Source organism: Aethalodelphis obliquidens, unplaced genomic scaffold (assembly GCF_003676395.1).
Source record: "Aethalodelphis obliquidens isolate GAN/ISIS:26980383/991018 unplaced genomic scaffold, ASM367639v1 scaffold14, whole genome shotgun sequence".
Taxonomy (NCBI): Eukaryota; Metazoa; Chordata; class Mammalia; order Artiodactyla; family Delphinidae; genus Aethalodelphis; species Aethalodelphis obliquidens.
Genome location: NW_020837958.1, coordinates 39039791 through 39057779, shown reverse-complemented (window position 1 = coordinate 39057779; position 17989 = coordinate 39039791). Strand labels below are relative to the sequence as shown.

Sequence of the window (17989 nt, the reverse complement as noted above, 5' to 3'; positions counted from 1 at the left end):
GTAGTTCTATTTTTAGTTTTTTAAGGAACCTCCATACTGTTCTCCACAGTGGCTGTATCAATTTACATTCCCACCAACAGTGCAAGAGGGTTCCCTTTTCTCCACACCCTCTCCAGCATTTATTGTTTGTAGATTTTTTGATGATGGCCATTCTGACTGGTGTGAGGTGATACCTCATTGTAGTTTTGATTTGCATTTCTCTAATGATTAGTGATGTTGAGCATCCTTTCATGTGTTTGTTGGCAGTCTGTATATCTTCTTTGGAGAAATGTCTATTTAGGTCTTCTGCCCATTTTTGGATTGGATTGTTTGTTTTTTTGATATTGAGCTCCATGAGCTGCTTGTAAATTTTGGAGATTAATCCTTTGTCAGTTGCTTCATTTGCTAGTATTTTCTCCCATTCTGAGGGTTGTCTTTTTTTTTTTTTTGCGGTAAGCGGGCCTCTCACTGTTGTGGCCTCTCCCGTTGCGGAGCACAGGCTCTGGACGCGCAGGCTCAGCGGCCATGGCTCATGGGCCCCGCCGCTCTGTGGCATGTGGGATCTTCCCGGACTGGGGCAAGAACCCGTGTCCCCTGCATCAGCAGGTGGACTCTCAACCACTGCGCCACCAGGGAAGCCCTGAGGGTTGTCTTTTCATCTTGTTTATGGTTTCCTTTGCTGTGCAAAAGCTTTTAAGTTTCATTAAGTCCCAATTGTTTATTTTTGTTTTTATTTCTATTTCTCTAGGAGGTGGGTCAAAAAGGATCTTGCTGTGATTTATGTCATAGAGTGTTCTGCCTATGTTTTCCTCTAAGAGTTTTATAGTGTCTGGCCTTACATTTAGGTCTTTAATCCTTTTGAATTTATTTTTGTGTATGGTGTTAGGGAGTGTTCTAATTTCATCCTTTTACATGTAGCTGTCCAGTTTTCCCAGCACCACTTATTGAAGAGGCTGTCGTCTTTTCTCCATTATATTCTTGCCTCCTTTATCAAAAATAAGGTGACCATATGTGGGTGGGTTTATCTCTGGGCTTTCTATCCTGTTCCATTGATCTATATTTCAGTTTTTGTGCCAGTACCATACTGTCTTGATGACTGTAGCTTTGTAGTATAGTGTGAAGTCAGGGAGTCTGAGACCTCCAGCTCCATTTTTCTTTCTCAAGATTGCTTTAGCTATTCGGGGTCTTTTGTGTTTCCATACAAATTGTGAATTTTTTTGCTCTAGTTCTGTGAAAAATGCCATTGGTAGTTTGATAAGGATTGCATTGAATCTGCAGATTGCTTTGGGTAGTATAGTCATTTTCACAATGTTGATTCTTCCAATCCAAGAACATGGTATATCTCTCCATCTGTTGGTGTCATCTTTAATTTCTTGCATCAGTGTCTTATAGTTTTCTGCATACAGGTCTTTTGTCTCCTTAGGTAGGTTTATTCCTAGGTATTTTATTCTTTTTGTTGCAATGGTAAATGGAGTGTTTCCTTAATTTCTCTTTCAGGTTTTTCATCATTAGTGTGTAGGAGTGCAAGAGATATCTGTGCAGTAATTTTGTATCCTGCAACTTTACCAAATTCATTGATTAGTTCTAGTAGTTTTCTGGTAGCATCTTTAGGATTCTCTCTATATAGTAGTATCATGTCATCTGCAAACAGTGACAGCTTTACTTCTTTTCTGATTTGGATTCCTTTTATTTCTTTTTCTTCTCTGACTGCTGTGGCTAAAACTTCCAAAACTATGTTGAATAATAGTGGTGAGAGTGGACAACCTTGTCTTGTTCCTATCTTAGTGGAAATGGTTTCAGTTTTTCACCATTGAGGACAATGTTGGCTGTGGGTTTGTCATTTATGGCCTTTATTATGTTGAGGTAAGTTCCCTCTCTGAATACTTTCTGAAGGGTTTTTATCATAAATGGGTGTTGAATTTTGTCGAAAGCTTTTTCTGCATCTATTGAGATGATTGTATGGTCTTTATCCTTCAGTTTGTTAATGTGGTGTATCACATTGATTGATTTGAGTATATTGAGGAATCCTTGCATTCCTGGGATAAACCCCACTTGATCATGGTGTATGATCCTTTTAATGTGCTGTTGGATTCTGTTTCCTAGTATTTTGTTGAGGATTTTTGTATCTATGTTCATCAGTGATATTGGCCTGTAGTTTTCTTTCTTTGTGACATCTTTGTCTGGTTTTGGTATCAGGGTGATGGTGGTCTCGTAGAATGAGTTTGGGAGTATTCCTCCCTCTGGCAGGTGGATTCTTAACCAGTGTGCCATCAGGGAAGCCCATACCATGCATTTTTGGGAATGTAATGAGGAGTCAAGGAGAAGACTAATTCTCCTGGGAGCTTTTTTCTAAAATTTTCTCTTTTTTTAAAAATATTCTTTCCCCAACTGTGATTTACAGTAAAGGTTTGAGGTTTATTGACCAGATGGATGTTTTAAATTTTTTTTCAAATAATTTTACATTTGCTGTGCCTTCTTTGCAAGTGACAGAAATACAGGTCAGACTGACTTATGAGAGGCACTTATGACTGAAGTAACTAAAAAGCCTAGAAGGAGATTTACCTTTAGACACAGCAAGATCCAGGGACTTGAATCATGTCATTTGGACCTAATCTCTCTCCTCTTGGCTCCGCTTTTCTTTGTTTTGGTGTTAGGAAGCCTCCACCCATGTAGTGGCAAAGGTAGCTGTCAGCTTTGGGTGTGTAATCTACCAGCTAAGCAACCACTATTGGAAAGATAATACCTCTTTCCTGATGGTGCTGGCAGTCGTGGGTATGATTTTGGCTTGGGTCATTTGCCCACCCTAAAGTATCACTGTGACTGGAAGAATGCTGGACTTTCATTGGCCAACAGTTATATTCTACTCATGGAGCCCAGGGATCATGGTCAGCTACCCTGGAATCATGTGGGCTGAGAGCAGGGGAGGGATGGTTCCCTCAGGGAAGATCAAGGTACATGTACTTAAAGAGGGCTTGGGAGGTGGGGAGATTGTTAAATCAGCAAAATTCATAGATGTTTGCTACATAATTGTGCCATTTTAATTTCTTTTTTTTTTTAAGTGTGCTTCCAATATTTAAAACTCAACAAAGTAGAGCTGCTCTGCTTGAAGTTGTAGATATTGCCAAGGAACCTGAGTGGGAGGAGGGATCTGCAGAGCATAATTTGAAAACTGCTAGACACTTTGTCCAATAAATATTTGTTTGAGGTGTGATAGTCACTGAATCCTTTCTTCCTGCCTTTCTGGCTTTATGGAGAAGAGATTGTATTTTCCTTCAAATCTGGGACAGTGAGGTAAGTAGCAGAGCCAGCTATTGCCTGGGGTTGAAGATGCCAAGGACCTTGCTTAGCCTGGACACCAAACTGGTTTTTTTTTTTAAAGCCATGAGCCTTTCAGATTTAAATAGGGACTCCTAGAGAACAAGAAGAAGTGACTTTACAATGTACTGGTTGATGTGAATGGTGAAATATATTTGTATCCTAAGCATTTTGCAAGGGCTCAGTATGCTAGAATGTATAGCGCCATGAGCTGGATTCTGTATTGTAAATTGAGTGAGGGTGAAAGCAGCCCTCATACATCAGCCAGCTGCATAAGGCAGCCAACGGCTGTCTTTGTTTTTCTATTTTTGTTTTTTTTAATGTGATAAAATTCACATAACATAAAATTTGCCATTTAAAAATATACAATTCAGTGGTTTCTAACAATTTTGTGCAACATCTCCACTATCTAATTCCAGAATATTTTCATCACCGCCAAAAGGAACCTTGTTACCCATTAAGCAGTCACTCCCTATTCTCTAGTCCCTGGCGACCACTAATCTACTTTCCATCTCTGTGGATTTGCCTATTCTACACATTTCATATAAATGGAATCATGTCTGGCTTCTTTCACTTAGTGTAATGTTAACATATATTTATCTAATTACTTTCTCATGATACTTTTTAGAATTATCCCACAGACCTATCCTCAAATGTATAATTGGGATGCACATACTTAACAGTTGGAGTAGCACCCCCATCAGAACCTTGACCTGTCACATAAGAGCTATCATAGTGGAGAAGGCCAAGTGGAAGCTTTTGAAACTGTTGCATTTTCCTCTGGCCAAGATAGTGAATCAAAACTAATATCATATTCTGTGAGGGATGGTGGAAATAGTGCTATCCTTAAGTATCTTTAGAATGCAGGGTGGTGGTCCCTATTATGTCTACATTTAATTCACTAGTCTGCCCTCTTCTGCAAAACTGGATGGATTCTGGAGAACGTAGACCTCAGCAAGTTTAATTTAGTAGCCCCAATTATGGATTCTGTGATGGATATGGTATCTTTGCTAGAGCAAATTAATATGGTATGTGGGCATTGGTTTGGTGAATGTGTTCTTTTCTGTCTCAATCAGAAAAAAAGGCCAAAAACAGTTTGCATTCTTGTGGAACAGATATCATTACACCTCCATAGTTTTGCCGAGGGCTATATAAACACTTCCACTCTTCTACTCTTTGTCATAATATAGTCAGAAGAGACTTGGACCATCTGGCCATCTATAGAACATCACTTTGATCTGTTACGTTGATGACATCATGCTAATCAGACAGCATGAACAAGAGGAGGTTAGCACACGGAGGCCTTGGTAAGATACATGTGCTCCACAGTGGGTACTGCCACATTCTTTGCCAAAGTAAGTGTATTTGTTTTTAAATATGTCCACGAATTGTTTGATACCCCTCCCATCAAGAGGTGGAACCTAATTCCCCTCCCTTTGACTCAGCTAGACCCTAGTAACTCAATTCTAAGAAATAGAATAAAATGAAAGTGATGGTATATGACTTCAGCGACTAGGTCATAAAAGGTACTACTGTTTGTCTGTCTCACTATCTCTTGGATCACTCACTCTGTCGGAAGCCTGCCTACATACTGTGGGGACACTCAAGCAGGCTATGGAACAGCCCACATGGAGAAGAACTGAGGCTTCCTGACCCACCCAGCACTGACTTGCTAGGAGTGTGAGTGAGCCATCTTGGAAGCAGATCCTCCAGCCCCGGTCAGGTCTCCAGTGGCCCTAGCCCTTTATGAACCTTATGCGAGATCTGAGCCAGAACCACTCAGTTAAGCCACTCTTTGTCCCTGACACTCAGAAACTGTGTGTGATAATAAATGTTTATTGTTTTAAGCAACTTAGTTTTAGGGTAGTTATTATACAACAAGTGATACTAATACACAGTCCCACAAGCTGTGTGTGTGTACTAGTTTTTAGACATCCTTTCCAACATCTAATATTTCCCTATTTTTGTCATTTTAGCCATTCTGATTGGTGTATAGTGTTCTCACGCTGTGGTTTTAATTTGTGATTCCCCAATGACTATGAAGTAGAGCATCTTTTCATTCATATATATCTATATACATGTATATAGATATATACAAATACTGTCTATCTGTATATACATACATACATACATACACACATACATATACACACATACACACACATAGTCTGGACTTATTATTTTGTAAAGTGTTCAAGTTTTTTGCCTACTGTTCTTTGGGTTGCTTGCCATTTTTTAGTTGCTTTGTAGGAGTTCATGTATTCTGGATCCAAGTCCTTTGTCTTATATGTATTGTGAATATCTTTCTCAGTTTATCAACTTTTTCCTTCATGTTTAGGCCTTTTGGTGTCCTGTTCAAGAAAACTTTGCCTACTCCAAGATCATGAATATGTTCTCCTATTTCCTCATTTAAAAGCTTTATTGTTTTACCTTTCATGTTAGATCTGCTGTCCATTTGAAATGAATTTTTTTGTGATGGTGTGAGGTAGTGAGTCAAGGTATATTTCCCCCCCATATGGATATCCATTTGATCTAATACTATTTATTGAAAAGGTCATTCTTTCCCTTCTGTACTGTAGTGTCACCTTTGTTATAAGTCAGGTGACTGTTATGTGTGACTGTGTTTCTGGACTCCATTCTATTCTATTGGCTATTTTTGTATCCTTGCAATTGATACCACACTGTCTTAATTATTATTACAATAGGTTTTTTTTTTGATAAATTTTTAAATTTTTGGCTGCCTTAGGTCTTTGTTGCTGTGCATAGGCTTTCTCTAGTTGCGGCAAGCGGGAGCTACTCTTTGTTGCGGTGTGTGGGCTTCTCATTGTGGTGCGTGGGCTTCTCATTTCACCCTTAGGGTTCACTTTAATGAAGTAAAGAGTGTTGCACATTCTATGGGTTTGCATAAAAGTATGATGACATATATCCATCATTATAATGTCATTCAAAGTATTTCCACTGCTCATAAAAACTTCCGTACTCTGTGTATTCATCTCCTCTCTCCCCCCACACATGTGGCAACCATTGATCTTTTTATTGTCTCCATAGTCTTGCCTTTTCCAGAATGGCATATAGTTGGAAGCCATTTTTCTTTTTCTTTTTTTTTTTTCCTTGAAAAGAGAGATTCAAAGCCTTTATGTCTATAGGACCACTCGTGGCCCACCCATGTAGACTGGACAGGCTCTAGGTGGCAAACTCCCCACATAAATACTGTAGCTTTTCTACCAGTATTGAGCTCTGACCCAGCAGCCACGTGGAGGTGCAGGGGGGACATGTGTCAGGTATTTGTTCATAGGAAGGCCACAAGTTTTGTGTCCCTTGTCACAATGTACCCAGATTCCTGTTGGATGTGTTGTAAACAGAGGAACCATTTCTTCAGGCCCCCTGCTCTGAGCACACCCCATATAGGGGATATTTCTTTTTTTGTACATGTTTCCTTTAGTGGCCCTTAAAAAGCAGTTCCTTTTGTACTTCAGTATTTAACAGAATGTAGCAAATACGTTTAAGTGGCACATGAAGGGAAACTTACATTCTACAGTCTAGCGATCTCCCGAGCTCCGTAGTTTGTAATTTTTATTTTTTTGTTTTTTTAATTTACGTTTTTTATAGTTTATTATTATTATTTTAAAATTAATGAATTAATTAATTTTTGGCTGCCGTTGCGTCTTCGTTGCTGCACGTGGGCTTTCTCTAGTTGCAGTGAGCAGGGGCTACTCTTTGTTGCAGTGCGCGGGCTTCTCATTGCGGTGGCTTCTCTCGTTGCAGAGCACGGGCTCTAGGCGTGCGGGCTTCCGTAGTTGTGGCATGTGGGCTTCAGCAGTTGTGCCTCATGGGCTGTAGTGCGCAGGCTTAGTAGTTGTGGCGCACGGGCTTAGTTGCTCCGTGGCATGTGGGATATTCCCGGACCAGGACTCCAACCTGTGTCGCCTGCATTGGCAGGAGGATTCTTAACCACTCTGCCACCAGAGAAGCCCTATTTTTTTTAATCTTAAGAAATATTTTGTATATATTGTTCAAATCACATTTGCTGGCAAATGAATGCAGTTTACAAAATATTGCTTTTCATGTCCTATTTAATCCCATTTTTCATTGCAGCAAGAAGGAAATAGTGTTTCACCAGTGATATGTGCCTTTTATTTTTCACTATTAAGCAGGAAACCTATAAAGAGACTTCTTAACTGGATTGAATACCTTCAGACTTTAAGCATCGCAGAAAATTTGTAGAGTTTTATCTTTAGATTTAATTTTTAGATGTATTTTAAATCATGATAGCTTTATATCATCATTATTAAATACAAAGATTGGAAAACTACACTTGCTTCTACAAATAAATCCATATATATATATATATTTTGTATATTATCTGTGGCTACCTTTGCACTAATGGCAGAGTTATTTGGTTACAAAAGAATAGAGGATGGGGCTTCCCTGGTGGCGCAGTGGTTGAGAGTCCGCCTGCCGATGCAGGGGACACGGGTTCGTGCCCCGGTCCGGGAAGATCCCACATGCCGCGGAGCGGCTGGGCCCGTGAGCCATGGCTGCTGAGCCTGCGCGTCCGGAGCCTGTGCTCTGCAACGGGAGAGGCCACAACAGTGAGAGGCCCGCGTACCGCAAAAAAAAAAAAAAAAAAAAGAATAGAGGATGTTTGGCCTGTGAGCCTGAAATATTCACTGTCTGGCCCTTTATAGAAAATGTTTGCTGACCCCTGATTTAGTGTAACGTATCAAGACACAGTATATACTAAGGATGAAGTTCACTGTTAATGAGAAATGTAAATCCATCTTTCCAGAAGTTTTTTTGATAGTTTTCAATCTTTTTGGCCAACTTATTATTTGAACCAGTTAGATTGTTTTTACCCTGTAATGTAGCTGATAGAGAGTTTAGGAATAGAATTAGGAATAGAAAGGTCAGCTCTGTCATTTTCTTGTTATTTATTTTTGTGTGTAATTTTAATATTATCTTCAACCAGTGGGGATTGTTTTTTATTTTTGTTTACTTATTTGCAAGAATCCTTTAAAATCATTGATCTATGTGGTGGGGGTTGGTTTAGTTGGGAAAAAAATAGAAACCATAATTTGTAAGTTTATTTAGTCAGACATGTATTAATTGCAGTACAGTATGTCATGGTATCCTGAAAGCACATGAGTAACTGCAGACAGACACTGTTGTTCTCCCTCGAACACTGTGGAACTTCCATTCTATTCTCAGGACACCTTATATGTAATAAATGATATGGAAACACTTGACAGATTCAGAGAGGGCATCATTGTTCGTCTGTACATTTAATACTGGCAAAGTGTAATTCTTATAGTTTAAGATTAAAAACAGGATAAAATAAGAGTTTTAATGTTTCTGTACTTTCATTGGAAAGTCTTGTGCATTCCGGTTAGGAGATGACTCTCTTATATACTGTTTGTGTAAGTTCTTTCTGAATGTAGGCGTAATCCCTGAATATAAATAAAAGGTTGTAGCATAATAAGAATTGAGCTCGAAGTCCGGCAAAGACTCTCTTGTGTGAATAGTACTATCAGCAACTATGGTTAGAGAATCTGGAGGCCAAACAAAGCCTCACTTAGGTGCTTCATCTGTTCTTGTCCTCTGTGGATAGCCATCTCTCTTCCAATAAGATTTTGTATCTGCAGCTAATTAAATCCAGAATAGAACCTTAGAATGGAGGTTACAGGACTGTGTCTTCTTGCCATTCTGTAACCCACCAGAAACACTGCAATGAGCAAGACACTACCTAATAGGCTTCCTTAGGTGGGGATTTGCTTTGGGGAGCTGACAAAAATATGGAGTCACACTACCTGGGTTCAAATTCTGGACTTCTCATTTTATTAGCTGTGTATTCTTAGGCAAGTTTACTTTAAACTCTCTGTGTCACAGTTTCCTCTTATGTTAAATGGGGAGAATGGTATCCAATTTATAAGGTTGTTATGAAAAATTAGTTAATCCATATACAGTGCTTAGGATAGTATCTGGCACATATGAAGTGCTCAACAAATGTTTGTTAGTATTTCACTTTTTGAAGGTTCAGATTTTGTCGGTACACTGAGAATATTTATCTCTTCAAGCAGATTCTCTTAACCAAGTTCACGAGGCTGATATATAAAAACCTCAAGAATGCCTGTGTTGGTATGACCAGTGCTTTTTTGCCTTTGGGTGGCAATGTGGAACACCAAATCCTAAGCAGAAAGGTTATGGTGAACATGAAATTTGAATTAGGGCCATTAGTTAGATGAATCCAGTGTTTTGTGTATAATACCAAAGTAGCTAAAATGAATATTTATTACCTTTTCCTGTATTTAAGAATTTCTCCACTTAAAATGCCAGACATCTACTTTGCAGCTTTGCCAGACATCTCATTTGCAGCTTGCCGTAGGTTCTTTTGGTCTGATCCGCTTTCCATGGACTTTGACTCTGAAGAGCTGGTGATGCAAGCAAGCAGGGACTGCAGTGGTGGTGGTGCATGTAGCAAGATTGAGTTCCCAGAGCAGCAGTGGTAGTCGTATTGCAGTGGCTGGGGATAGTGGAGGTTGGCAGTGGAAGCAGAGATGTCCTGACCAGACTAGTTCTACTGCCAGATTTTAGGTGTTGTTCTTGACATCCATCCCTGGGTTTTCAACTTCTCCAGGTGAGTCTGAGCTGCTCTTAAAATAAGGTTTTGTTTTGTTTTTTTCTGCTTAGACTATCTAGAATCAGTTTTAGTTGCTGAACTTACAGACTAAGTTGTTCTTGCGACTAAGGACTCTGGCTGATACTGACGCTACAGTAGCCTGATGCATTCGTCTCACAGTAGGGATGGAAAGGTCATGGGAATTCAGCTGGAATGTTTGAAGTTCATTGGCTCCCTCTTTTTTGAGAGTGTTAGGGTCACTGTATTCCCAGGGCCTAGAATTGTGCCTGGTATATATAGTAGGTGCTCAGTAAACCTCTGTGGAATGAATGAGTGATGGGTTCATTCTGCTAATGAACCCAATTGTATGTCTGCCAATATGTGTATCGGTGATTGCTTTTTCTCAGCTTCTGGGGCTGTCCAAAACTTCCGGATGAAGTACAGATTTTTTTCTTTAGGTGTGTTAATACATATGTAATCCTATATAACAGTTACATTTTATTGGTTTGGGAACTGTTTTGTCTTTTAAACTCATTTGGCTTATCTGTGCTCTGTGGGCGTTTTAGTTTAGCCCTGGGGTGTATGATTGTCTGTGATTTTGTGTGTGTGTGTGTGTGTGTGTGTGTGTGTGTGTGTGTAGAGGGGCACTTCACAGAGCCCCAAAGTGCGGACAAGGACTTAAATCCCTTCCTGGTGTCAGAGCTTTCCCGGCATTCTGGAAGCCATCACTTCTTGAGTCTTCCTCATGAGGCTTGTTGGTGGAATAAAGAAAAGACCATATACCCACAGACAGTTCCATACACGTGTGCACACGCATGTGCATGCGCACGCACACACACAGAGAACTGTATTTAAATCTAATAACTTTATGACTTTATGTAGTTAAGTTTCCTACAGATGTCCTGCTTTTCCCCTGATGGTGATGCTGAAATTGGGAAAGACAGAAAATACAGGCCCCTTATCTCCTCTTTTCTTTTTCCTCTGTTCCAGGTCTTCCCTTTAAGAAACTGTATGGGAACTGGCAATTTACACCCATATTCTGGTCATTTGCTTACATTTACTGAGCCCCTTCCTGGGTGCCATAGGATGATGGCCTTCTGAGGCTGGAGGTGCTGGGATTTGAGAGGTCGAGGTGGCTTGTTCCCAGTTCCTTATGTTCCTTGCCTCTCTTCCTGGTCGAGTGGCTGAGGCTGGTGGCAGAGGGCAGTATACCGGAGATCCCTCTCTCTCCATCTCTAGAACACAGTGTTTTAGACTTCGTGTTCTCATAAATCAGGACTTTGAGATGAAGATTCGTGAACAAGCTCATCAAGAGGTAGGATCATCTGGCCTTCCCTTCTTGAGTTTCAGATAAAGAAACAAGCCTAGAGGGTAGTGACTCATCCACGGTGATGCAGTTGGTCAGGGCTAGAGTGAGTATCTAAATATATTTCCAAGGGCAAACTGAAATCCTATAAACACTGAGCCCCATCTGAGGCCTCCTGTAACATAAAGCTAGCAGGGTTGGGGAGGGTGAGGGATTTATTCTGTAGTTTCCTTCCTTGCATCTTATGAAGAGTCAACACCTTACTTCTGGTTGCTCTAGTTTGCTACCATGCTTCATTGTTGAGAGTGGACCCCAGTCTGCAGCCTTTGGTCTGGAACACAGCCCAGTCCTAAATTGCCTGTCTTGGGCCATGGGTTACCAAGTTTACAGACAACAATCCTGTGCCTCTGTAGACACGTGACCAGGCTATTAATAGATCTGAAGTTCTGGGAGAGTCTCAGCTCTTCCCCCACTTCCCCACTCCCAGCAGCCTGCCTGCTGGTAATTTCCTCAGTGCTCAGCTAGACACAGAATGGAAACAGGGCAGTCTGCCCATCCCCTTTTAGGAGGTAAGACAGGCCCAAGTCTGTATGAGTAACCTCTGGCCTTGTGGGTCTCTGTGCTGTATCAGGTCAAATGAAAGTGCTTAGCATTTAGGAGGAAATAATAGCCCTGTGCCCTAGGTGGGATTTTTTTTTTTTTTTTAATAAAGCTATGTTGGACCCTCACTATATGAAAGACACTGAACTAGGCCCTTTGAATGTGTTATCTCAACCTTCTCTACAACCTTGTGAGATAGGTATTATTCTTATTTTATAGAGATTATTAAAACTCAGAAAGATTGACTAAGTAACCTACTGTCACACAGCTAAACAACACTTGAATCCAGGCCCTCTGATCTTGTTTTTCCTAAATGACAGCTTCCCTGTTTACAATTTTCTTTAGTAAAATTGGGCTAGGGTAATTTGGACAAATTATCATTGGGGGCACCTGTGTTATTGAATGATTCCACACAGCTCAGAGAAATGGGGGTGAACCTGAAGGGAGGGGAAGAAGGCCTGCCAGTCTGTGGGCAATCAAGGGGAACTCAGTGGGTGGCTATAGCAGGATGGTACCTTTCATAGGCCTGTGTGCCCTGAGTGAACTCAGGTCAGATAGTGGCTGTCCTGCAGGCTAATAAACCATATTCCTTAGCATGGCATTCAAGGCACTCAGAGGTGGGGTTTCTGCTTCGTAACTCCTCTTCCGTCTCTTCTTACTTCCTGTCACACAGACTGTTCTTTGTTCTATTGTTCATCAAGTCTGCTGTCATCTTCCATGCATGGGCATTTGTAGGCTCTATTAAGGTCTGAATCAAAAAGTAACCATTGACAGCTTGGGGCTGAGCAGATAGTTTTGAATCCCCAGTCACTCCAGAGCCATTTTGGACTGGAGCTCTCTCATTCCTTCATTCCTTCACTCATGTATTCAGTTATTCTAACATATTGAGCACTCCCTCTGTGCCAGGTACTGTACTAGGCCCTGGGAATCAGTATAATGAACAAGACAGATATGGTTCCTGCTCTCCTAGAGCTTACAGTGTAGGAGGGAAGGCAAAAATAAAACATAATCACAATGAAGTCTGATGACTTATGAGGCAGAAATAAGGGATGTGATGAGAGCATACTTATGGCTGGGGAACTTAATATTGTTTAGGGTGTCAGGAAAGACCTCAACACTACCATAATAGATGACATTTAAGTTGAGACCTGAGAATTGAGAAAAAATAGCTAAGTAAGTGGGGTTAAGAAAGGTAAATTCTAGGCAGCAGATAGAGTATATGCAGAGGCCTAAAGTCCAGGTGATAGGGATAGGGCCACGTCCATGTTGGTTCATTTATTAAGCAACCATTTACAGCTGGTGGGTTATGTCATGCACTGTGCTAGGGTCTGGGGACATACAAAACAATCAGACATGGTCCCTACCTGCCCTGGAGACGCTCAGTTAGGAGCAGTGGCTTTACTGCTTGGTAACCAGGGTGCTAAAGTCATCGTAGGTCTTGGATTCAATCTCCTGGCTCCCATGTGACAAGACTTAACACCTTCAGAGACACTGCCTGCCCTTGAGTATTTGGGCCACCTGTCAAGCAGAGAGGATGTGGACCACAGCTGGAAACTTGTAGCATTTGCTTTCAGCCCTGGCTTCACACTTGCCAGATCCTTGGTTGATGGGGTTCATCTACAGACCTGAGGTTGATGGAGGTCAAGAAACTGGCTTTTACCTCAGCAGGAGCATAGAAGAGGCTTTCTGGCTAAGATGGAGTTGCCGTGGTTGTCAGAGATGTGTCCCTGTTGCCTCATATTTGTTAGTTGGATTGATTGTGTGGTCTCAGACCCATCCATTGTCTTGAATACACCTATGGTGGTATTTTAGCTCTGTTTTTCTGAGTTCTGGTACCTCTTATAATAGACAGAAGGCTCTGTGGCTGGCTGCCTTGGACTGTGCAATTGCCTAACTCCAGGGTGCGCTGTTCACATAGACTGTGTTGTGAATGGGGCCACCCCTCCCTAACTGTGCAGCAGTGCATCCTTGTGGCCCTGGTTAAAGGGAAAGGAAGTTATTTAAACACTGACTGTGTGCCTCAGGCTAGTGGTTTATATTCTTTACTTCATTTAATAATCTCAATAATGCTCTGAGGTAAATACTATTATTATGCTTATTTACAGATGAGAAGACTGAAGGTTCGGTGAAGCTAGTGAGTAGTGCCTTGGGATTAGAGCTCGGGTCTGACTGAAGTTCATGCTTCTCTGCCACTCCCAGCTGTTTCCCAATGTGGTCACAGACTTCAGGTCTTGCGTGTCATCTTGTTTCCATAGCTCGCTTGGCCTTGTCTATTTTGACTTATCTGTCTGGCCGCCCTGTGTCAGTAACCTAAGGATTCTCAGCATGGCTGAGGTTCAGGAATGTGTCCTGCTTGGGAGATACTCTAGAGTCATTTTTTTTTTTCCATCTAAAATTATTTTTGTGTTTAGCAGGAGGCAACAATATAACTGTAGCTAAAGTCATTTTAAAGGGTAAGTCAGCTCTGGATTTGCTGGGCTGCCTTTCTTACTGCAGCTCCCACAGCATTCTCAGTAGGATAGAAGCTGGGGATGGCTCACTGGAGATGAGTTTGGGTGAAAAAGGCATTGGATCTGGGCTTGGCTGATGGGATGAGATTCCCTCAGCCTTTCTAAGTTGCATGGCTGCTAGGGTTGGTTGGATCTTTGCAAATTAGTACTTAATGTTCCTTTTCCAGGGACCTGTGGTTCTCGTTTCTCCCTTTTAGGAGAGGACCTGCCTCTTCAACTGGGGATTCTGGAGCTACTGACCTTAGAGTGGGGAGGGTTTTTCCTTCCTGGAGTTTTCAGGGGTGTGTTTGGTGTGGGAGAGGGCTGTGTCAGGCAGAGTCTGGGGGAAGGCGGGAGGAGAGGTGGGTTGTGTATTTACTGCCTCATCTGCTTTTCAGTACTCTTTCTTCCCTTCCTTTCTCTTGGCAGTTTTGCAGTCCCATTTGAGAAGTAGGATCTAAATAACAGAAGGCCTCTGCACTCACCTAGCTTGTGCTTCAGCTACCCCAGACTGCTTGCAGGTCCTGAAGCATGACAGGCTATTTCATATCTCAGGTCTTTGTACATTCTGTTCCCTCTGTCCTTTCCATCCCTAGAGAAGAGGGAAGATGTCCTTTCCATCTTCTCTGCCCCATGGATACATCCTCATCCTTTCAAGACTCAGTTTAGATGTTACCTTTTCAGTGACATTGCCTTTGATCCCCTCTTTCTATGGAGGTAGGCACTCTGTACAGGCCTTTGTTGTACCATGTTTACTCACTTAACTCTCTGCTTCGCTGTGCATATCTTGAGCCCCTTAAGAGCAAGAGACTGAGTCGGTTTCATCTTTCTTTAGCAGGCACAGGACCTGAAGGAGACTAGAGTATCAAGAAATTTGAACTGAACTACACTGATGGCTGAACTAGATGGTTGTACAACTATCTTGTGTACCTCCATAAACTAAAAAAGGATTCTCTTGCATAATTCACTGTATTGTGTTATCTTCTAGGTCCCATGGTCCTTCAAACATGCATGACGGTAGCTGACTTCCAGAGAGAACAGTGTCGTGCTCTACAGATGTTGTCTTTGCCTGCTTTGCCCTTCATCTCACAGTGCTCTTCTAGCCCCTGGGCCTGATCCAGGGAATGAATAGGGAGGAAATGCCAGAAATGAGCCACGCTTGGTATCCTGAATCCTTAATTTGCAGGTTTGGTTCTGTGGGGCAGTGCAAGATGAGAAAATAGAAATGAACCCGTTCCCTGTAATAGCAGCTGAACCGATTGCCTCCAAGTTATGACTGTCATCACTGTTGCTGCAGCAGCCATAGCCATGAGGCACTCCCCTTACTGTATTCTGGGTCTAAGACAATCAGTTCTTCTAAATCAGCTCACTTGGCTCACCCTGAGTTTCTCAGAGGACTGAGATCCTGAAACAAGTCCTATTACACTTGTTTTTCTACCATTGTCGGGCCACAGACTGTGAGATCGTTTATTCTTATCCCTTCATTTTTATAGGGGAGGAAACTGAAGTTCACAGTGCCCTGGGACTAGCTTATGGTCATGGGACTAGTAAGTGTCAGCTGAGGCTAGACACCGGTCTTCCAGCTCCCTGCAGAGTGGTCTCTTCACTATGCCTTGTTGCCTCTGGTATGTTTCCTCCTTCTATTTGTAATTCCTGTAGATTGTGAACTTGGTGAGGGTGAGGGAGCCAGGAAACTTGATATCTTTTCCTTCTGTCACCCCCTCCTCCTGCCTAGGCTAGGCAGAGAAGACGTTCAGGGAAGACTTGGTGAAGGACTGAATAGAAACCTAAGTTGGCCCAGGAAGATCTCATGGGCTAAGCCAGAGGAAGACTAAAGAAAACAGATCCCTCCCAGTTTCACTGGAACATCTTTGATTTTGGTGATGATTCCTGTGGTTTGGCTTTGCTAGTGTTAAACGCAACCTTGGCTGGAGCATGAACGAGGTGTGGTTTGTGATACTGGTATTTTATCTGGTGAAAGCCAGATCTATAATGAAACTTCTGGGAAAATACCGCATCTCAGCTAACTGAAGATCCCTTTGGGTTTTCAGACCCCTCCCTTGCTCTCCAGCAGCAATCACAGGACATAGAGATTGGACGCATCATTGCTAACTCCATTACAAATAGATAACGTTGCTTCAGTGCTTACTATGATTTCTGGAACTATTTTAGGTATTTCAAAATTCTTTTAATCCTCACAATCCTCCATGAGTAGTTACTATAATTTTTTTTAACCTTTCAAATCGATTTTATTGAGATGTAATTTACATATAGTAAAATGCACTCATTTTAAGTGTTCAGTTTGAGTTTTGACAAATATATACACCTCTGGAACCTCTCCCCTGCAGTCAAGATATAGAACATTTCCATCAGTGGGTACTATTATTATCTTCATTCTACAGGGAGAACACTGAGGTACAGAGGAATTAAGTGGTTTGTTCAAGGTCTCATGGCTATAAGTGATAGAACCAAGATTTGAACCCAGGCTGTCTGACTCCAGAGCCCATGTTCTTAACTACTGTGCTATTCTGCCTTCCGTTTCTTCTTTTGTGGTCCAGCCATTGCCTGTCTTGCCCTGGTGGACAAGTGCATTAAAGAGTAAGATGACATAGGCTTAATAGTCTACGCACTAAAGGGGTCTTGAGGAGCAAGAGGCCCAGAAGTAGGCGGTGGAGAGGGATGAAACAGCTATCAGTACCGCTAGAACCTCAGGACCAAAGTAGGCAGAACTACTTGCCTTATGCCCAGCCTTTGCCTCTCCAGGCCTGTGAAGAATGGGGTGGACTAGGGAGCCTGCTAACAGGGTATAATGTAGTGTCTGAAAAAGGGACTGGCTCCTAGGCTCACAGAAGAAGATATAGAAATATAGATGATAGATCACGATAGTCTCATATGCTCTGGGACTGCTCTCTGTGGTAGGCTGCAGCCAGTTCTGGGCTAGGCACTATAAGGGCAACATGGACAGGCCAGAGCATATGTAAAGGAGGCAAGATAGAGGGGGGCCTTGAAATCTAGTGCTTTGGAGAGGAATTGAAGGAGCCAGGTTTGGAAGCCCTGAAGAGAAAATGTAATCATTGTCTTCCTATCCTTGAAAGGCTGTTCTTTGGAAGAGAAAATCAACTTGTTTTCCTGTGTGGCTTCAGAAGGCATAATTAGAGCCCTATGGGTGGGCCAGTATAGCATATTTTGGAAAAATTAAAGTGCAGTGGATATGAAATGCCTCATTAGCTTGTCATTTGTTTGAAGTACAAATAAGGTCTGATGTCTTTCCAATATTAAGGTTAATCTCTTGAATGACTATAAAATTATCAGGAAATTTAGTATGTTTCTCTTGGGGATTTTCCTCCTCCCTTTTTCTCTTTCTGAAGTATTAAGAACTCTAAGGGGTCAGGCTTAGTTCCAAATAGAGGGCTAGAGAATCTTATTGGTCTGGTTGTGGGCCCCATATTTTAGCTTCTGTTGATGATAACACATTGTGGCTTTTAAAAACGGACTACTCACAGTATGTTGTTTCCTTATTTAGTGTAGCTGTGAGGACTTGGTTCTGCACAAGTGACAGTGGTTCTTTGAGGGAGGATGATATAGTGCTCCTTGAATGTCACACCTGGCCTAGGCTTTACTGTGTTTGACCTCTCCAAGTCACGTCTATATACGCTCATCCAACGGAGAAGGGAACCTCTGCAA

General features: G+C 41.8%; 1 protein-coding gene and 1 non-coding gene across 7 annotated transcripts in view; one reads left to right on the top strand and one right to left on the bottom strand.

Annotated features, from left to right (window-relative positions):
* STIM1 (stromal interaction molecule 1) overlaps positions 1–17989 on the top strand; it is a 195776-nt gene that overhangs the window by 55370 nt on the left and 122417 nt on the right. The window contains exon 2 of one of the 6 annotated variants that reach the window (XM_027115572.1): positions 4485–4601. The exons of 3 other annotated variants lie outside the window; for them this stretch is intronic. In XM_027115572.1, the coding sequence (XP_026971373.1) occupies positions 4568–4601 (34 nt within the window). In that variant the 5' untranslated portion in view covers positions 4485–4567. Of the gene's footprint in view, positions 1–4484; positions 4650–4956; positions 4975–17989 lie in introns of those variants that run through there. 2 more of the 6 variants (XM_027115570.1, XM_027115574.1) reach the window with 2 other exon arrangements.
* On the bottom strand, positions 6567–6696 carry LOC113625261 (small nucleolar RNA SNORA11). The gene has a single exon (XR_003434599.1). It is a non-coding gene; the product is annotated as a small nucleolar RNA SNORA11 (small nucleolar RNA).